At 37.1% G+C, this 22731-nt stretch overlaps 1 protein-coding gene across 1 annotated transcript in view; it reads left to right on the top strand.

Annotated features, from left to right (window-relative positions):
- Window positions 1-22731, top strand: part of PolZ1 (DNA polymerase zeta catalytic subunit) — a 93955-nt gene that overhangs the window by 47205 nt on the left and 24019 nt on the right. The window contains exons 18-25 of the mRNA XM_083123921.1: window positions 7214-7332; window positions 8194-8335; window positions 10757-10887; window positions 16069-16182; window positions 16377-16545; window positions 16799-16942; window positions 17460-17708; window positions 18366-18479. Coding sequence (XP_082980047.1) covers window positions 7214-7332; window positions 8194-8335; window positions 10757-10887; window positions 16069-16182; window positions 16377-16545; window positions 16799-16942; window positions 17460-17708; window positions 18366-18479 — 1182 coding nt within the window. The remainder of the gene's footprint in view (window positions 1-7213; window positions 7333-8193; window positions 8336-10756; window positions 10888-16068; window positions 16183-16376; window positions 16546-16798; window positions 16943-17459; window positions 17709-18365; window positions 18480-22731) is intronic.

Below are 22731 nucleotides of genomic sequence, written 5' to 3'. Positions count from 1 at the left end.
AATCCAGAATTAATCATATTTTCAGACGAAGCTTGGTTCGAATTGAATGGCCGAGTTATTTCACAAAACAATCGCTATTGGAGCGCAGAAAAACCTGACCTTGTGCATGAAGTTCCGCTCCATCCTGCAAAAATTGGTGTGTGGTGTGGTTTGAATGCGCACAGAATAATAGGGCCTATTTTTTATGAAGGTACTATCAATGGTGAAAGGTATCGAAGAGACATACTACAACCTTTTTTTGAACAATTAACGGACATTGAATGCCAGCAGTCATTTTTTTCAGCAGGACTCTGCTACTGCTCACACTGCTTATGAATCACTTAATTTTATTGCCGAGATTTTTGAGGACAGAATTATCAGTACTGAGTTGTGGCCCTCTCGTAGCCCCGATCTTACTCCTTGTGATTATTATTTATGGGGAACATTAAAAAACAAAGTGTATCAGAATAACCCGCATACAATAGAGGATTTAAAAGAAAATATAAGAAGAGAAATTGCCAGAATCACACCTGAGGAGCTTATGGATGTTCAGAGGAATTTCATACGCAGATGCCGGAAATGTATTGGTGTTGAAGGAGGTCATTTTCAACATCATTTATAACACAGAAGGTTAGTGATCATCATTATTATTATTAGTTTTAAATATAATTTTACACTTTCGGTTTGCTTTATGCGCCGCGATGCTGTCTTCCCTTTCTGTCAACCGAGGATAAAGTAGAGATGTCTAAGAAAGATTAGATGTCTGAAATAAGGTTGTAATTGTAACTGTAATTGTGAAAAGTGGAAACATTACAAAACAAGCGGTTTCTGTTACGGACTATCTGTTACGCAATTTGGCGGCACCTGATGCATGACAAGGCCGGTAAGCGGCCGAAGCTCTCGCGGTGTCTAAGAAAGATTACATGTCAAAAATAAAGTGCCAGAAATATTTGTATTTTAGAGGACACCTTTTCCAGCATCCTTACGACAAGGTACGTGCTTATTTAAGTTGTAATTGTAACTATAATTGTGAAAAGTGGAAACATTACAAAACAAGCGGTTTGTGTAACGGGCTATCTGTTACGCAATTTGCCGGCACCTGATGCATGACAAGGCCGGTAAGCGGCCGACGCTTTTGCGGTGGCATGCTGCAATAACCTCCCTGTAGAATAGAGCTGAAATTTGTATTTGAAGGAGTTACAGACTAAATATAGATGTGCTAGAAGTTGGTTACAAATTGGTCTTTATTTTGTTTTTGCTTAAAGTTAATAGGAGTGTGCATAGATGGGATTTCCACTGGAAATCCTATAAAGGGCAGAGAAATTGACCTGAATAGAAAACAATGTGGAGAAGAATTTCATAAAAAGAAAATATGCAAAAACCTGGAAAATTCAGGTATATTTAATATGGTGGTTGTGGTTGTTTTTTTCATTATTTGTATATGGTTAAAAGGAAGAAGGGCCACAAGGACTAAATAAAAAGTGGAGGAGGAGAGAGGAAACACTCACCAGATGCAGAAAAACTTTAAACTTTCGTGACTGTGTGTCACATCAGGAGTAGAGAAAAGGTGTAAGAACTTACCGATAACAAGGAAGCGAAAGCATGGCCTGCAGTGTTGCCAGGTCCAGAAAAAAGGTGTTGACAGTGCCACAAAAAAAATGTATGTATGTAGTTCTTTCAAAAAGCTTGTCGAAAACTGTGGGTGTGGGGGGATGCAAAGGTGGTGGTGAAGGTGAGGATGGGGGGGGGGGGTGTTACTGGGTGGCCTTGTTCAGGCCAGGCTTGTGGTTGCACTCATGTATATTTATATACACACACATACACACTCCCATTTTGCTCTCCCCTCCCCCCTCTCTCCAGATTTTGTTTGTATTTCTTTCCTCATTCTTTTTGCTGGTGTGCATTTTCTTATTTATCCTTGACATACCTCTTTTCTCTGCTTGCATTCCCTGTTTCTCTCTCTCTCTCTCTTACACACACGCATGTGTGTGCACGTAATTATTTCATCAGTTCTTCTAATTGAATTTCTCATCTATATTCTCTTTGTAAACTCCACTCTAGAAAAAGCTGACGAAGGGACTCGGTGCCGTCACCTATTGAAAAAACACTTGTCAGGTCTTGACCCCTCAAAGTGCTGTTGCCGCTCAGGGTTTTCACCTCTTTTATAATTTCTTCTGTATTTCTTGTGTCAGTCTTGATATAATCTCCCTATTTCTCACCAATTTGAGTTTCCCTTCCTTTCATTGTATCTGCCTGTCTATGCTTTCGACTGCTCACTGTGTACTTGGCTCTGTATAGTATCCCTATAATTAAGAAGGAATTTTCCACATACCACTTTATTAGGTGAATGCAGCAAATAAAAGTATGGTTGTAAATCCGGGAACTTTTCTAACGATGGAAGCGGCCCCGGTGCCCACCCAGCGTCGAATAACATGGGTACCTGGGGGAAACCCTGGGGGGTAAAGGCGGTCAGGGGCGTGATGCTGATCACATCACCCCCACTCACGACCGGATCAAGAAAGTGTGGGGCGTTACCCCCACACCCCCTATACGCCTTCATGGTCTGGTGTTATGCACAGGGGAGCACTTTACCTTTTTTTTTACCTTTTTTGTACTGATTAATTCATTCGAAAATTGTGAAACGTATGAAAGAAATTCTTTACCAATGCAAGAGGCTGCGAAAGTTATTAGGTTACAAGAAGAATTTTTTGTGAAACCATATTTGCAATATACGCATACATAAGAAATACTGTTGTCAATCTTGCCTGCCCCTCCCCCAATTTTATATGAACGTGGCACCCTCTGATTATCACACTATAAATAAGACATCCATTACCCAAAACGCTAGGATAAGGAAGCCTTGTCATGGATCAAAATTCTTTTTCATATCATGTGGAAGTAACACAATTTATTTACATGTTTGGTTGTTTTATCCAGTATGATTTTGTACTCCCACCTCAAAAAAACATGCACTTAGGCTATACCTGGATATTGCACTCCTAGCCACAGAAGTATTAACTGGATCATGTTTCAAGTTTTAAATAATACATAAATTTGACAGGTATCGGTGGTGGTGATTAAAGGGGCATGGGTGGCAGTTGCCCCCTACATTTTGCCACTTTTGCTCCGGCACTATGCTAAACTTTTATCTACAAACTGTACTTGCCCCCCCCTCCCCACCTTTTGGGAACCCAATCACTGCCTCTGACAGGTATTATTCATCAACATATTTTCTAACGATTTTCCTTATCTTAAGGTCAAATCACACGGAACTGGATGTCCTAGTTGGCGCTGGACTGGCTAACAATCTGCTAGTTTTCGCCTCACACGTTACTTGTTACCGTACTTGTCTGTATACTTTTGTTCCCATAAGACATTGCGTAGAGCAGACAATCTAAAAAGGTGACAAACGATTTGAAGAACATTGTAGGAGAATTACTGCTGTTATTAACAATTCAAAAAGAAAAGCATGGACTAGAAATTGGCTCGAAAGAAAATATGGTAATCAATGTGTACTGAACAAGCTTTTTAATGAACTCGCATATTCATACATGAGATTTGCAGGATTCATTCATAAAAAATATATATTTTGTTCAACTAAATATATCATACATTTATTTTAATATACTTATAATAATAAGAATTTTCATTATCAGCTAATCATATTTTTCACATACAAATCTCATCGCTTTGCATAAATTCCTAAATATTCCGAACACAAATGCACATCATCTCTCTTATTGTTTCTTTTATCGAGAAGCAAACAAAAACAACCAACACTTGGAAACCACAGACAAGAGACTACCATTTGGAAAACTCTCAGATTATCTTCACATGGCCAAACTTTGCTCTGTTTGGCTTCTCCACAGAATCCAGTCGAGGAAAGCCAGTTCCAATTAGAACATGGCCTATTCCTCACAATCAGTCAAGCAGCCAGCCCAGCAGCTACGATTTTCACCCAGACAGCCAGTTCAGTGCCAATTAGGGCATTCCTACTGGAAATCCAGTTCCGTATGATTCTGCCTTTACTCAGTGAACTTATGTAAATCCAAACACAGCAAAACGTCTAATAGGATAATTTGTGAGCCTTATATTCATAAAAATGTTCATGGCGCCAAGACAAGAATATATTTTTCTTTTTGAAGCATTCATTTCCTTAACACTTACGTCTTGAATTTGTTCAGGGGGGTAGAATATTTTTTGGGTGGGTACTTGCCCACCTGTCCCTGCTGGCTAGGTGATTTCATTGTGCAGAATCTGCCACTTTTCGCGAACATCCTCGAGAAGTAAATATTTTGCTCAAATCAATGTTCTGGTTCCTGTTTCTGTGATCATGTCTCAGTTTGCACTAAAGTGAGAATCATAGAACTTAAGACCTTCGTTAAACAAAAGCACGTGTACCCTAACAGTGTTGCAAACTTACGAAAAGAAAATAATCCACATAGACTACAAGGTGTAAAAACATTCCATTTGTCAACAAATGCGGAATAAGCAGTGTATCACTGATGTAAGTAAAAAAAAAAAAAATTAAAAAAGTGTACATCTTGCCTGGTGGCCGACTTTCAGACTCATCACCGAAGTTCCCACGCTCGAATCCTGGCATGGGTGTTATTTGTGAGTGTCCCTTCATCAATTTCATCTGACAATCACTCATTCTCATCGTCGGGATTAGCCAAAAGTGGAAGAAAAGCAACGCTAAATTTAAAACATTCAAATACAAAATTTACATTTTATCCCCAGAGAGTAAGACGGTTCCGTACCAAAGGATTAATTTTCTCTCATATTTTACTAAAAAAAACCTTGCTAGAAGAATGTGACACATTGAGATAAATTACGTTTTGAAACCAGGGTTTCTTCATTAAATTTATTTGATGTTTGAAAGAGTTATGATTTATTATTATACATAATGAAAGTAAGCTAATACATATGATTTGATTGACTAAAGTAATAATTATTAATTAGATAAAAATAATGGAAATAACTCATTTGGTTTGATTGATTTGCTTTATTTTACTTCCCCTCTTGTGCCACTTATGGCTAATTTGCGAAGATGGGGATGAATGATGATGATATGATGAAATTGATGAATGGACATTCACAAACATCCATGCCCAGGCCACGATTCGAACCCGGGACCCCTGGCACCGTAGCGCGATGTGCTAACCACTCCGTCACGGGGCGGCTAACTAATTTGGAATTCAAATATCACCTATCCCTCATCATCTCGTAAATAATGACAAATGTGCGTGTCACAACGTGGTCGATCTACACCTCAATGTCACACATTCCAGTATCTTCCAGAGTGTACTTCAACATCTCTGAAGTTACTTATCCAAAAATACACTCGTGTGTCACTTTCATCCCGTTCAAAAATGCTGTATTATGCAGCAAAGACACCAAGGGAAACTAAAACGGCAACTTAGAGAAGCATAAAAGTGGGGAAAGAAGACTGTAGAATACAGAAATATTTTGAGGCAGTCACATTTTTTGGTACGCTACATATAAAATAAAATGCATATTTGGGGGTTAATTTTTAAATATTGTCACATTTTTCTTCTCTCTCGTTGAGAGGTGTTCATTTTAAATCAACCTCCCTCACCCTACGGCCTGCCCTCCTTCACCCGCAAAAGTATTCCGGAGTGTGAGGATGTCACCATCCGGATGGTAAACACCTCTGGATTATAAATCGACTCCTGCGTCCCACCCCCTCCCCCATCCCCGGAGGATCGTCACTGACAATGTGAGATCACACTATCATATGCCGACATTCGACATACCACTTCCGTTTCTGTACTTGACTTAGTGAGAAGTATTGAGGTTGGCAACAGCCTAATAACTGATTTCTTCCGCATCATGTAGTCCGTTCTATGAAAGTACGGTAATGGAAGAAAAACATGTAAATTACATTGGATTATACATTTTAAAATATATTTTCATTAAAGGTTTCTGTTTATAATAATAATACGTGATTATTGTATAAATTACAATCGATCACGTGAACAACAAGAAAATAGCACCAGTTTCGAACATGGCGACTTCCATGCGTGCAGGAAGGTCTCCTGTGTTTTCAGAGTAGTCTTTCGGAAATACAACCGTTTGAAAAGTGGCAAGAAGCAGGTTCGTAACGTTTATGTGACGTTGTGTCGGTGCTATACTGAGCAAGCAGTGAAGTTGGTGTCCAAGTGTAATTGTGTGTCTGCATCTTTGTGTTTTCGATCTGGTGAAAGAAAGGAAAACGACCGGTCAAGTTGTGAGTCCCACGAGAAAAACATGTTGTTGCTTGTATAAACAAGTACACCGATTTTGAGATAGGCTCAATACAACGCGAGGTGCTTTCGTATTCTTTCAATCAAAGAGCCGTCCTGTCTACTGTGGGAAGATGTTGATAGTGATAATTGATGACGATCTCCCCAATTTTAGCAGTTGACGTTAAATCGTCTCTTGTGCCACGTTGAGTTCCTTTTTGGGAAGCAAATTTGACAACCAGGATAATGTCTAGCACCGAAAATGCCCCAAGTTCAAAAAGGAACTGCTGAATCAAGGTAAGAAAATACATTACTTGCATGAGACGTTCGTAAATAATGTGCTTATTATCGTCTTCTTGTTTTCTAGTGCACGAGAAACCGAGAGAAAGATAAACAATCTCTTTTTATTCCACAGCTTATCTTTGTTTAGCTTCTGCTAAAACTGGCGGTATATTTGTTGCACAAAGGAGAAGACAATACTCTACATGTCAACAATGTTGGGCAATAATTTGGTGGAAGAGGAAGCAACAAAACCGAAAGGCTTGAATTTACTGTAACGAATCTCTCACTCTCTTGTATAACTTTGGTGCTGTCATACTGAGAGTGGAGGGGGGAAAGGGGATCTGTTAACCCAGTGTCAGATAAACCTGACTTTTGGCATAGAAAAATATGTTCATTCTTGAACAAGAACACGTATTGAATCACTTGTAGAAAATTTATTATACTTCAATGTGTAGATTATCAGTTAAAATAAGAATACGTTTTTCCATGTTATGTAAAATTAAAGGTTGCGATTGAGCAGCATATGATGGCCGCACCATTCACGAACAGCTGGCGCGGAGTGATACGTTATTCGAAGTGAGACGGTTGTTTACAGAGGGTCGGAAGGTTCGTGATTCTTACTTTATGTACATGAAATTTATGCTTATGTAGAAGTGCAGTTTTGTGCTTATATATACTTTTAACACCATCATTGTATGCTTAAACAGGTTGCACTTCAGAGTTACACATTTGAAAACATCATGTACCATGTTCTGCATCAAAGACTTCCCCTTTATTCCTACAAGAGCCTAACACAATTCTGGAATCACAGGACATGCTTGTACAGGTAGGTGCTTGATTCATACTTGGTTGTTTACTAATATCCAATGTCTATATCATGCACATTTTCATTTTTTAGCTTTTATGTAGCTAATATTTCATAAGTTATATTTTACAAATTGGATCTAAAATGAAATTTCAAAGTTTATCATATTATCATTAATATCATGTGAACAATGCTACTACAGTAAAATAAGATAGTAATTATATTTTAACAAGTGTTCAAACCGAAAGTTAAAATGCAAGACAAATAGAAAGTTAAGAAATGTATTGCGGGTATTTACATGTTGTTTTTTTTTTTGCTATTTCTTTGTTGTTGTTTTGTTAATGTCAGTGTGTGGCATCAACAATACAAGTTTTGTATGTTTGGCAAGGAATTGTTTACCTGAAAACAATCTAAAGAATAGGTCCACATATGGAAAATAATGAATTCAATCATGTATGTATACATAAAAAAATTCAAGTAAGAGACCTGAGTTTGATTTCCGGGTTGGGTAATCTCAAGCAAGAATTCTGTGTATAATGGCTCGGGTACTCACCCAGCTTCTTACCAATACACGATAAGAGCATGATGCTGATCACATCACATCCATTATGGCCACGATCGATAATGTGGGTGCCTTATCTCCAAACCCCTTGCATGCCTTCATAGCATGGTTTAGTGCGCCAGGAATAGCTGGTACCTATATTGGGAAAATGTAAAGACATGTTCAGTACATTGGAGAAATAATATAACTGATAAGTGTCACTATGAGTATGTGTGTAGTATATTGTGGATGTAAACTTTATAATCTGCTTAGATGTCCACACTGTATGGTGTGTAAAAGACTTGCTTCACGCATCTTAACCTTTAACTATTTATTTTTAGGTGGAAGGTAGTAGAACATTATATCCAACGAGTGCAAGGCATTACAAAAATGCTTGAACAACTGGATTTGATTGGTCGTACAAGTGAATTGGCTCGTCTGTTTGGTATTCAGTTTTATGAAGTTCTTTCCAGAGGATCACAGGTAAATGTTTTGATCATTCCAAAGTTATTTTATTTATACTGATTTTTACTGACCCTATATAGTTAGTCTGTAACTGTACTGTCAGGAGTAAATTATCCTTGACATGGTTTTACTGAAAAACATGCTGAAATTGCTGTCCTGAAATCAACCTTACATCGTGTATTGCCTGTGAGCTTTACCATTGCCAGCTTGTCCACCAAAACATGAATATCAATTATTGGAATTTTATGTTTTGTTTTAAAGATTCCATAACAGTGAGAAATTTCCCCTGACCATAGGATTGAAACATTTCTGGCATTGCTTTTTTAAAGGCCTAATTCATGTCTTATTTTGTACAGTAGATTTCTAAATATGCACTACCTTTTCCAAGACAAAAAAACATCCATGGTGACACATAATAAGTAACTTTAAGTGGACTACAAGTTTGACAGGTTTTTTCCACAGGATGTAAGGCTTCCAACGGCTGGTACATATGTTCTCTCAGGATCACATGACAACAGTGTTCACATAATATTGGCCTTCAAAATATTCGCCAAAGGTTTTAGAAAATGTGATTTTCAAAAGTGTAGTTACATACAAAATGAAAAATCATAGATCTGTATCGTAGGGAGTTGATACAGTGAAATCTCACTTATATGTTTTATGGGAGACAGAAGGAAGAAAACATATAAATGAGAAAAATGTATTATTGAAAGATAATTAAAATGATGAAATTAAGTACACAAAGAAAGAAAAGGAGTACTACATATGCACCAAAGTTTGCTGTACGTGTACATTTTTTAAATTTTTTTTTTTTTGCCTCCCTGATGGTGTCATGGTAAAGTCGTCACCTTGTAATCAAGGGGTTCCAGTGGATACCCGGTGGAGGCACATAGTGGTTCAGATCCCACTTTAAACTGGAGGACCAGTCCCGATTAGCCTTCTGTACATAAAGTGGACTTAAAACCTTTAGTGGATGGAGCTTCACGTACCTGTATTCTCGTTGAAGCCGGCACCTTTTCAAACTTGCTGCAAGTACAAAACATTCCTAGCTCGAGAACTAGTTGTCGTAGAGAGAAGTAAATTAGTTTTGTTTTCTTTCTTAAAGACAGGGCTTGTAGCAGAGGTAAAATTTATACATTGTGCTTCCCAATAATTATGGTTAACCACACGGAGGGAAGCACAACAAAAGTCCACTCTATGAGGATATGTAATGCTCGTGCCGCAACTTAGGGAAACAAATATCAAATTACAGCATTCATAAATTTTGCGTAATAAGGAATTTCGCTTCTAGTGTCAGCCCTATGGATGCTGAATGGACCAAATTTTGAGGGAAGCATGACAAAAACCACTCTATGAGAGTATGTAATGCTCGTACCACAACTTCGAAAAACTAAAATGGAAATTACAGCATTCAGAAATTTTTGCGTAATTACGGAAAAATTCTAACTTTGGGCTTTTGCCCCTGCTTCCCCCCTGAACCCTTACTTGTCGGATGTTTCTTAAAATGTTGCTTTTTATTCATTCTTACATTTAGAATTTAAAATTTTCAAAATGATGTAGTGGTTGAGCAGTTATAGCCTTTTATCTTCAATTTATCCCATAGTAACAAAAGGGCAAGAAAGTGTTGTTTTTTTTTTTTTTTTTCAAATTGTACTTGCAGAAAGAAAATGCACACCATGTTTAGTATAATCGCAGCTTTTCTTCAGAACCATTCACATGGTAAAAATAAGTCACAATGTTCAGTAATTTATTTATCTGCGATTTCGTTTTGCACAAGAAAAAAGTTCTGCAACTTCTCAGTCGACAACCGTATTATGTTTAAATATGACTGTAATAAGACACAGCGGAACTCCCCCCTCCCCTGCAGTCCACTCTTGACTCTCCCCTTCCTTACTTCAGCTTGTTTGTAATGTTGACGACAGGCTGGGAAGTGTGTGGCCAGTGACTTGTCTAACAGCTTGAAAGCTATCAGTTTCCGATCTACTTTAGACAGATACGAATTGCCGAATGTAATGCAAAGAACAAAAGTAGAATTATTTAGCACAGGCCAATCTGGTTCAAGGGTGCATTGCCCATTCCATATCCTCTTATGCAAGCGACATAAATAGAATTAAAAGTTGAGAGTCTGGTTCCATTCTTGTAGCTGATAAGAAAACCTGTATGAGAATTGGTGGCAGATGTTATCATCATGGAAATCTTGAACTCCAAGAGCAGCATTCTTTCCAGCAACCAGAGTTAAAAATGTATAATTAGGGGAATTTGCAGGGACCGCCAGAAAAAAAAAACGTACTATCGCAAAACACATAATTGCAATTTCATTGTATTAGTTTTAGGACGAGGGTCTTGTGAGATATGAAGTTTTGACATCTTAAAGAATACACAGGATATTATAGTGCATTTAAAACTTATTAATTTTGTTCATATTTATTTATGTTGCAGTTTAGAGTTGAATCCATGATGCTCCGTTTGACCAGGCCCCTGAATTACATTCCTGTTTCACCAAGCATAAAACAGAGAGCGAGAATGCGAGCTCCGGAATACATTCCTTTGATCATGGAACCAGAATCCAGGTAATAAACAACTCAGTTTAAATGTGGTATAGTTAATATAATTTTTTTCTCTAGATTGACCTTGTGATATGAGGAGGGAAGTTAATATGGAAGTGATATACAATTTCTGCTGATGATCATCGCTAAATAAAAGCATATTGGTAAAATTTCTATGCACCATATTTTCTGAATAAAGAACAGCTGGAAACCATATTTAAATCTATAAAAGTTATCATTAATTATTAAGGCAGAGCCGATACTGATGCTTGAAAATTGTAACAATTAAAAACAAAAAAAAAATTGAAGTATTGATTAATGTTGGTACCTGAATATTCCACTTTAATTACAAGCATCAACAGGCTGTCTACCAGTCCAGAAAAAGTCAAGAAATGAACAGGCAGATCAAAATAATTTCAAGAAATTATGCTTATGGTCAAGAATTTTTTTGAAAATTTTTTTGAACAAACACTTGTTCGGAATAATCATGTGTACCTAGTAGGTTGAAAAGCATTATGAAACTAAATCATTCTTTCTATTAACAACATGCTACGAGGGTCACTATTTATATTTTGAGCCTAACAATGAAAAAACAGGAATTTGGCATTGAAAACTGCTTTATTGTTTTTCGAAGTATTCTCCTTTATGGTCAATACACTTTTGCATTCGTTCGAACCATTTGTCAAAGCAGCTTTTCCAATCTTCTTGAGACACCTCCATAATATGGTTTTTGAACGCATCAACGGCATCTTCCGCCGACGAAAATCGTTGTCCACGCAATTTATTCTTGACATTCGGGAGCAAGAAGAAGTCATTGGGTGCCAAATCAGGACTGTAAGGCGGATGACCCATCAATTCGATTTTTTGACTGTTCATAAAGTCAGTTGTTAGACGAGATGTGTGACAGCTGGCATTGTCTTGAAGAAGAATGATCCGACGGCGTTTGTTTGTTTTCCGTATTTGACCGAAGACCTCTGGCAAACAAATTGTTGTGTACCATTCAGAGTTGACCGTTCTACGTTCCTCTAAGGGCACAGTTGCCACATGACCAGTTTTCCCGAAAAAACAGGTGACCATTTGTTTCGATGTGCTTTGAGCACGAACAACTTTTGTTGCATTGGGTTAATCTTGAAACACCCATACAGTCGACTGCTGTTTACATTCCGGCTCATATGCATATATCCATGATTCGTCACCTGTTACAATCTTATATACGTCTTTTGAAGCACCACGATTGTATTTATTGACCATTTGTTTGCACCAATTGACGCAAGCGTCTTTTTGAGTTTTTGTCAAATTGTGTGGGATCCAACGAGAACATACCTTTCTCACAGCTAAATGATCATGTAATATGTTATATATGCTGGTGGAACTAATGCTTATGGTTGCCTCAATCTCACAGTATGTCACATGACGATCTTGCAGTATTAGGTTTTGCACAGCATCAATGTTTTCTTGAACAACAACTGATTTTGGACGACCTTCGCGAATCTCGTCGGTGAGCAAATGGCGGCCACGATTAAATTCGTTATACCAGCGTTTCACAGTGGCAAAGGATGGGGCTTCATCGCCAAATGTGGAAGTAAGTTGATCGATGCACTCTTGTCTTGATAATCCACGTCGAAAATCGTAAAAAAATCATCGCACGAAAATGTTCAAGAGTTAATTCCATTTTATTGTTGTCGCGCAATCTCCAAGGCAACATAAACAACACAAATGAAGCTATTGACAAAACATTTGAAGTACATTATGGTCAATAATGCCAGACGATTCCGTGCAAACGTCAAATCGCGCCTAACTTCAATCAGTGTTGCCAAGGCTCAAAATATAAATAGTGACCCTCGTATTTATTCATAATGTAGCATTGCATAAACAATTCAACAAATTCACAAACAAAGTGTGACAATTCATTATACAGGGTGGCTCAATAAGTCACTTAACACCCTAAGTACAAGGCCACTGCGGCATGGAATTTGAAATTGGCGATGACCAATCGTTATCTGGCCAAGGGGGAACCACATTGACGCCACCCATACGGTCGGTGGCCATCTTGATGTCCGCCATCTTGAATTCAACTTCAGAATTTTAAATGGGAAGGGGGTCGTGCGTCGTGCAATCAAAATGGGCTAGAATTTCACGAGAAATGCAATGGTGAAGGTTTTTTCGACGTATCTTTAACCAGTAAAAAGTTATGACTGAATTCTTGTACCAATTTGCTCCTTTTCCAGGTGTTAGAAAAATGCCTTAAAATTTGTTTAGCGCTTCGGTAATGCATCGAGATCAAAGTGACGTCTATGGAGAGACTTTCGCATGCCATTGCACATTATTTTAATCGGATACATCCATGAAGAGCTGTGCATTATGAATGGTTGTCGCGAACAATTTACAGTGTGACGCTTCCATTGAATTAAAAGTCCTTCACAGTGACAAGGCTAATGTTTATGTTCATAAGGAAGTTCATAAACAGAATATTCGATGATTTTTATCTGATAACCCATTTTCGACAGATCAAAGCTGAATGGTTAGTGTTGGTAAGTTAATGGTGTGGCGTGCTGTGTGGAACACGATTGGTTAGTCAATTTTCCATCAATAGAACCTTAAATGCTTAGGGCTACTTGGATTTGTTAAATAAACAGTTTTTTTCATCCTTGCTTATGGAAGAAGGTACTTTTTACAGAGTTTTTTCAATAGGGAAGAACACCAGAACACTTATGGGAACGTTATGAACCAGTTTTTGTCCAAAGTTAGTTATCAGATGACAAGGGTCACATATTCTGTTTATAAACTTCCTTATGAACATAAACATTAGCCTTGTCACTGTGAAGGACTTTTAATTCAATGGAAGCGTCACACTGTAAATTGTTCGCGACAACCATTCATAATGCACAGCTCTTCATGGATGTATCCGATTAAAATAATGTGCAATGGCATGCGAACGTCTCTCCATAGACGTCACTTTGATCTCGATGCATTACCGAAGCGCTAAACAAATTTTAAGGCATTTTTCTAACACCTGGAAAAGGAGCAAATTGGTACAAGAATTCAGTCATAACTTTTTACTGGTTAAAGATACGTCGAAAAAACCTTCACCATTGCATTTCTCGTGAAATTCTAGCCCATTTTGATATGTCGCACGACCCCCTTCCCATTTAAAATTCTGAAGTTGAATTCAAGATGGCGGACATCAAGATGGCCACCGACCGTGTGGGTGGCGTCAATGTGGTTCCCTCTTGGCCTGATAACGATTGGTCATCACCATTTCCATGTTGCGCGCTGCAGTGTCCTTGTACTATGGGTGTTAAGTGACTTATTGAGCCGCCCTGTATAATAAATTAACATTAACCGTTCAATGGTTTTATAATCGTTTGTTATAATTCACGATCTAAAAATTCTAAAACGTAATCTGTAACCTAACGTCTTCCATACAACGTAATGTTTGTTAACTCAGCTGACTAGACGACGACACAAATACATAATTCATAACAATCTCAATTTTAAAATCAATAATCATATAGAAGTTGCATGATTAATACTCTCCTAATACCCATTGTCATTATGCATCATCTTTAATTCAACTTTAGTTTGTCTACAATTATTATATCAACACTCTTTTAATTCATCAGGTGTTACTGGTGCTACCTTCACTTAGGTTGGAAAGGAAGGGGGGTGTTCGTAAACGAATGTTGATTTATTCCGCAATTTATAACGAGTTAGCAATATTAACGTTGCCTTACGTTACTTTACTGCATCTCACCATATTGTACTTTAATTTAGATTAGCGTATCTAAGCAGAATTTAAAGCTCTTTGCTTGCACGATTTTATGCTTTGTACAAATTATGAAATTCAAGAGAAAACTTTTGCGAATTCCAGAACGCATGAGCAAGCCATAGCTCGTAATGAGTTAGAGCAATTGCAAGGTTTAGTTCTAAGTTGAAATAAAGCACGTGACCTTCAACATTTAGTGCTCGATAAAGTTAATAGCCACGTTATTCATTTCGGTCACAATTACGATTATTCGTCCACACTTTCAAAGTTTTGATAATTGGTTATTTCACCACTTCCATAGCAATTAAGTTCACAGAGGAGTGTACGTACCTTATTGCACTACCAGAAACTGTTAAAAAAAAATAGTAAATTATGCCTTAGGACAATGGTACGATGCAAGTTTTCGTGTATGGATACATGTGGCTCTTCACGTATCTGTCATGGCGTCTATGTCCTTGTTCAATAGTGTAGCTTCATGGTTGCAGATACAAAATGCTCGCCTGGGATTCCATCAGGTGGAAGGCAAGGAAGAAGTGTTAGCACTTGGACCTACGAGCACGAAGCGTAGAGTGTAGAGAGTAGAATGAGAAGGGAAAGTGATTTGATTTATCGCGACTACTGTCAAGATTAAACTAGTATTCAAGGGAGTCATCAGATGGCAGCAAAGGTTGCGCTATGTTATAATAGTGTCATCTGGTGGCCAATGATAACTTCGAGTACCAATACATGAGAAGCTTCATTTTTGTATTGTAGCGTTTGCTTAAAAATTAATAAATAAAACGCAGTGCTACAATTTGGAAATCTAAAATTGCATTGAGTTGTGGTTATTCCGCATCCAGAATGAAGTCTGAAGCAGTAATTTTTACTTGCATTAATAATTATAGCAAGTCTAAATCTCTTGTTAAAGTATTACTTCAGTTTTCATCTTAACCAGCCTTGTGGTAGGGATTTTTCAATGAATAAGATATCTATTTTCGTGATTTCCAAATACCCAAGTAGGGGCCGATTATATAAATGTTAAGAAAAAGCAGAAAAAAAGTCAAGAAAATGTCATGAAATATTCAAGAATTTTAGATTTGTTATTTTGATACACCCCCTGATCAATTTAATGGAGTTTTGCCTCGCTATATTCAGGAATAACATCAGAATATTAAAATACATGTTATCACAAGATACAGTTATTTTGCACAATATTGGTGCAAAATAAATAGAAGCTTAAAATTTTGCATAATATTGACGGTAATATTGTGGCATTTTTGCAAACATCAAAATTCCAGGAAAATATTGGCTGGTATCAGTAAATAATATCCAACAGATACTTTTCAATACCAATACATTGGCATTGGTATCAGATCAGCCCTATTAAATATGATAAACATGAAATATGTTTTTAAAAAAATGTACAATTTGTTCACTAAATTGTATTCTTTTTGTTTCAGATATTACGCAGACCCAGTTATCGTATTGGATTTTCAGAGTTTGTATCCTTCAATAATTATAGGATACAATTACTGCTTTTCAACATGTCTAGGAAGAGTAGAATATTTGGGAAAGTAAGTAAGATTAAAATAATATACATAAGGGTATAATATAAAAATTGATTATAACATTGGATGCAATCTGAGTTGTATATTGTAGAGACTGCAAATTAATGTAATAGTTTGTAAAAGAAATACAAATTCATTGTAAGCATTAATTTGTACAATTTTATTAGTATTAAATTTGCACTGTTTCTTGATAATTTCAGGAGTGGGCCTTTCGAGTTTGGGTGTACCCAGCTTAAAGTTCCAAGCTCCATAGCATGCAAAGTTAAGAATATGAACATTTCACCATGTGGTGTGGCATTTGTCAAAGCTGATATTCGGAAAGGTGTGCTGCCACGAATGCTTGAAGAAATTCTGGAAACTAGGTTGATGGTAAGTTGTTTATTGTCTTATACTGTTTATACTGTGTGGCTTATTAAATTATTAAAAAAGCAATTTTCTCTAAAAAATACCTTTTGGAGAGCATTGGTAAGATAGATTGGGGAGAGGGTATGTGTGCATACAAATTGACTGTGATTGAATTGCAGACATTTTTATTGAAATTTTTTTAAAAAATCTTGCTTGCCTTAAATGGTTTTATTATTATTATTATTATTATTATTATTATTATTCGTATGTTCATCAGGTAAAGAAAGCTATGAAGGAATATAAGAGTGACAAGACCTTGCAGAGAGTTCTTCATTCACGGCAGCTGGGACTCAAGTTGATAGCCAACGTTACCTATGGATATACAGCAGCTAACTTTTCTGGAAGAATGCCATGTAGTGAGGTAATGTATTTAATTTTGGCCAGTTCAATGCATATTTATATTTAAAATAGAAAGGATCCAAATATCCAAACTCGCGAAAATTACCAGCCGGTATTGTTGAATAGATTCAGATCAGTATTTTCTGATACCACTGGTATCGTCTTAGTTGCAAAAAAAAAATATTGAAATAAATTTCCAAATGTAGTGGAACCTTGAATACGTGTTCTTCACAGTGTAGAATTTATATTACATTTTAATTTTCATGCATTGAGACCAGCAAATAGTTAAATGTACATTGTGGAAAATGCATGAAGTTTCCTTTCCTAAGGCATCAGTCAGGATCGTTTAGTGTGGAATGACTCAAATCAAATTCTTCATAAAATAGTTTCCATTGTTGTATTAGATCAAAACATAGTGGTTATCAATATGTGAACATATTATGTGTGTACTTTGTCAATGTTCAAACTTTGATGAAGCTATTCTTCTGTATTCAGACACCTATTTCAAATTAAGAATATTATTTTATTCCCTCTGGTAGGTTGGTGACAGTGTTGTAAGTAAATCTAGAGAGACATTGGAGAGAGCAATCCAGCTTGTTGAAAGGACTGAACGTTGGAAAGCCCGAGTCGTATATGGTGACACTGATTCACTTTTTGTGTTGGTGCCTGGCAGAAGCCGGGAGCAAGCATTCGCAATAGGAGAAGAAATTGTTGAAGCCGTCACCAACGATAATCCTAAACCAGTCAAGTTGAAGCTGGAAAAAGTTTATCAGCCATGCATTTTACAGGTGGGTCAACAAACAATACCGATTAGCCTTACTAAAACACCAACTCAATAACAATTAATTTGACAATTCATGGACTGCAGTTTTATATCATCCCGAATTGTGAAAACAGTTCTGGGTTTGAGTCCGGAGCATCAATGTTCCTTTGTATTGTCCCTTCATCAAAATCGTCTATTACTTGTTTTCATTGTTGTTAGCTTAAACAGGTAGAAAAATTATATAAATGAAAGTGCAAATCATTTGCAACTCATATGATTTTTACTCATTTTACATGAAATTGGTCATAAAATGCAGAATGGGATTGAAAAGTCACAGAACCTGCCCTGTACAGTAGAACGTATTGGTTCATTGTTATTTATGCATCAAATCACCATGTGCTTAGAGTATGGACAATGCTCAATGAATGTTAAAATCTAGTTGCAAGAGATCGGATTTGCAGGTCAAATTGGTTAAAATTAGCATTATCACAAATCTTCTAACAAGCACAATGAGTGCATGTCGCGCAAACTGTGCTTATTGAATGCATAATGTAAGGTTGCTATGATGTATACAATAAAAAAGACATTTGAAGATTAGATTGTGCAAACTTTTCAGTTACACTGTAAAATATCCAATTATCATACAAGGTTGTTGAAGTATATTTTGATTTTTAACTTTCAGACAAAGAAGCGCTACGTTGGATACATGTACGAGTCTCCTAACCAGGAGACACCTGTTTACGATGCTAAAGGTATTGAGACTGTGAGGAGAGATGGGTGCCCTGCTGTCGCAAAGGTTTGTATTTGTGATGCATACTATTATTGATCATGTATTTGCCTTAAACTTTATCCCTTTATTTTTTCCAGAAAACTCCCAAGTTGATTTTTGAGGAACTATTTCTTTATTATATGAATCTTTATCCTTGGACGTAGTTCACGTTTGTTGTCCATTTTTAGTCATTTGAAATATTCATTATATTTGCAATTCATAATTATAATTTAACTAAAATGTGAGTATGAGTTGTGTGAGTGCATCAAGAAATCTTTTGTTAAACCCCCAACATGTAATTTCATTCTTAAGTTTTGATGTGCCAACCTCCATGGCTGAGTAGTTAGCACAGAATGCTAGAATGTAAGGGGTCCCAGGTTCGAATCCCAGCCTGGGCATGGATGTTTGTGAGTGTCCATTCATCAATTTCATCATATCATCACTCATCCCCATGTTTGCAAATTAGCCGAAAGGGGCACAAAAGCGAAGTAAAAAATAAAGTAAATCAATCAATCATCCTCATCATTGGAATTAGCCAAAAGTGGAAGAAAAGAGACACTAAATGACAAAAATAATCAATCAGTTTTGTTGGTGACTTTCAGAGATCATAAACTTCAACATCATCCTTCGCCATTTCATGCCTCTGGCTGGGTTGTCATACAAATTACAAAATACAAAAGGCAAATAAAATAAAATTAAATTTTCTTGTTGATAAACTTATTGATAGAAGAATATAAGTTGATTTGATGTGTAAATCAGAATCGTTGGCAGCTTAGATAAGTTATTTTTATTTATTATTTTATTTGGTGAATGAAGTATTAAAATCCTACAGAGTGTAAATTAACAAACAATGCACATGGGTCAAACAAAGTTTGTTGTAATCTCATTTCATGTTCATATAGACTAATAGTTTAAAGTTGTATTCAAAACACTGTGCAGTGTGCCTCCATCAAGGATTGAACTTGATACTCTTTCATTGCAAGGTGACAGCTTTCTCACTATACCATCATAGACTGCTGATTGACCATTGAATAAAAGGCCATATGAGAGTAATACGAGAGTATGACCAGGCACATTGCCAGGGGGGGGGGGGAGCTAAGGGTGCTGAAGCCCCCCTCCAAATCCTATAAATATCTAATTTAAATGTTATTTTTATTGTTAATAACAGAAATAATGTTATAAGCACAGTAAAAACTGCATTACATCGAAAAAAGTTTAGTGTATAATAGAAGAACCATGCTATATTTTTATATTCTACAATTTAATAAGAAAAATAATAGACAACAATTCTGTTAGATATTCACTGATATGGGTGATCGAGTAACGAAGTCATTTATGTAATAATAACAATAAATTTTGATTGAAATTGTATATTTTTAATAACTTATAATAGTTATTATTGTACTAATAAAATTTTATCTATGGCCTGACTCCCTCTACAAATTTCTGGTGATGACCGTGCTGATAAGGGATGAGCCCCTCCCCCGAAATAAAATTCTGGCAAAGGGCCTGTATATGACGGATTCGTGAGTCAGCCTTCAAGGAGTTCGGACGTGCATGAATAGCTCTCTCTTTCCGCTTGAGTCGCCCGCTGTGAACCGCATGTAAGAGCTACCCAACTCGAGCTTGCACGGAGGAGGGGATACTGCAGCAAAAGTACTTACTCTGTCGTAATTTTTTTAATTGTTAAGAGCAGTATTGCCCGAAAAATGGGAATCAGCAAAGCTGAGTGGCAACGGATTGAAAACTCCATCTCGACAGCCATAGCGAAGGAACTCAACCAACAGTTCGGAGACCTGGACAGACGCATCGCCCTGGCATTTGCAAGTGATGCGGTGTTGAAAGAAATTAAACCAGCTTTGACCACTGCAATTAAATCTGCCGTGGAGGATGCCATTCAAGAAGTAAAAAACGATCTCGAGAGGAAAATCTCTGAGCTAGACAAGCAAGTGAAGCAAGTGCGAAAGGATCTGAATTCCCTGGAACAATATGACCGTCGCCTGAACCTTGTTTTTCATGGCATCAATGAAAGTGAGGGTGAAAAGTGTGAAGTGATTGCTTCAAAAATCATCAATGAGCAGGTGAAAGTGAAAGTGCCACAAAATGTGTTCCATCGTGTTCACCGACTGGGAGCACCGCGACGTGATGGAAAACCCCGGCCGATCATTGCGCGCTTTGTCACCTACGCCCAGAGAGACTTGGTCTACAAGAACAAGAAGAACCTAAAGGCTGCAGGGACAGGTATTTTCATAACTGAAAACCTCACAAAAGCAAATTTGGACCTTTTTCACAAGGTAAGGCTTAGTAAAATATTCGAACGAGTATGGACAACCGATGGGAATGTACTTGCCCTACACAACGGAAACGTGGTTAGGATTAGTGACTTGGAGGACATCGCAAAGTTCAGCAGAAAGTAACACTGTCCTGCCACACTCCCCTCCTAACGGTGGTTGTGTTTATTTTTGGAACTGCTTCCCCCCATCAATGACGTATGGGCAAGGGTGACCAGTCAAAAGTAGAGGGGAGGGGAATGCAGGAGAACATTCCGCGCCAAACCATACAAAGCTTGCAATACTCTCTGCATTCCTGGATGGTGGCGAAAGGAGGGCATGAACCTGTCACATAATAGACTGTTATATAAATGTAACCAACCCTCAGCTTGTATTCTAACTCACGCCAGAATATATCGGCAAGCTCAAAAATCTATATTTCTCCCATTTTTTGTTAATCAACAAATATTTTTATTTTTTTATTTTTCTTCTTTTGTGTCAGTATTCACATTTTTATACTAATTTTTACTTTTTTATTCTTAAATTTTTCATTTATTTTTTACATTTTTAAAAATTTGATAGTGGTAATAAGTCACTATGATAACTAGCACCTGTTTTTTTGAATTAAGTGTTATGCGTATGCACATTTTCCTTGTTATTGCCATATGCAATTCACACTCGGGACAGAATATATAACAGTTGGGCTGAAAAGTTCATAGGCTGACTCATAGATGGCGTTACTAGAATTAAATCCATGTGATTTTTACTTAGTACTAACCTTCAAAAGGTACGTGTATAAATTTCACAGCTGCCGGATAATTAGTTCGTGAGATATAGCATTGTGAGTGAAGCAGCTTTTGTTATTGTGAAAAAATGGATAAAAAAGAATTTCGTGTGTTAATAAAGCATTGCTTTTTGGCGAAAAAAATACTGTTGAAGCCAAGGCTTGGCTTGATAAACATTATTCGGACTCTGCACCAGGAAAATCAACCGTTGAGAAGTGGTTTGCTAAATTTGAACGAGGCGAAATGAGCATCGAAGACGATGCACGCAGTGGACGCCCCAAAGAGGCTGTTACCGACGAAAACATTAAAAAAGCCCACAAAATAATTTTAAATGATCGTAAAGTGAAGTTGATCGAGATAGCTGAGACTTTAAAAATATCAAAGGAACGTGTTGGACATATTGTGCATGAATATTTGAACATGCGAAAGCTGTGTGCAAAATGGGTGCCGCGCGTGCTCACAATCGATCAAAAGCAACAATGTTTTGATGATTCGGAGAAATGTTTAGCGATATTCAACCGTAATAAACACGAATTTTTCCGTCGATATATTACAATGGATGAAACATGGCTCCATAACTACACTCCAGAGTCCAATCGACAGTCAGCCGAGTGGACTGCACGTGATGAACCGAATCCAAAGAGTGGAAAGACGCAACAGTCGGCTGGCAAGGTTATGGCATCAGTATTCTGGAATGCGCATGGTATTATATTCATCGATTACCTCAGAAAGGGCCAGACCATCAACAGCGATTATTACATAGCATTGTTGGAGCGTTTAAAGGATGAAAAAAAACGGCCCCATTTGAAGAAGAAAAAAGTGCTGTTTCATCAAGACAATGCACCGTGTCACAAATCAATGAAAACTATGGCAAAATTATATGAATTAGACTACGAATTGCTTCCCCATCCACCATATTCTCCAGATCTGGCCCCAGTGACTTTTTCCTGTTTGCAGACCTTAAAAGAATGCCCGCTGGAAAGAAATTTAGCACTGATGAAGAGGTAATCGCCGAAACTGAGGCCTATTTTGAGGCTAAAGAGAAATCGTACTATAAAAATGGCATCGAAAAATTGTATGACCGCTATAATCGTTGTATCGCCCTCAAAGGCAACTATATTGAATAATAAAATCGAATTTTGTCAAAAAAATATTTTTTACTATGTTAGCCTACGAACTTTTCAGCCCAACTGTTACTTCATGACCAACAGTGGAGGAAACAAT

This window comes from Lepisma saccharinum, chromosome 6 (genome assembly GCF_977018435.1).
Source record: "Lepisma saccharinum chromosome 6, izLepSacc3.1, whole genome shotgun sequence".
NCBI lineage: Eukaryota > Metazoa > Arthropoda > Insecta > Zygentoma > Lepismatidae > Lepisma > Lepisma saccharinum.
Note: the sequence above shows the minus strand (reverse complement) of the source record. Positions and strands in the feature narration are given on the sequence as shown.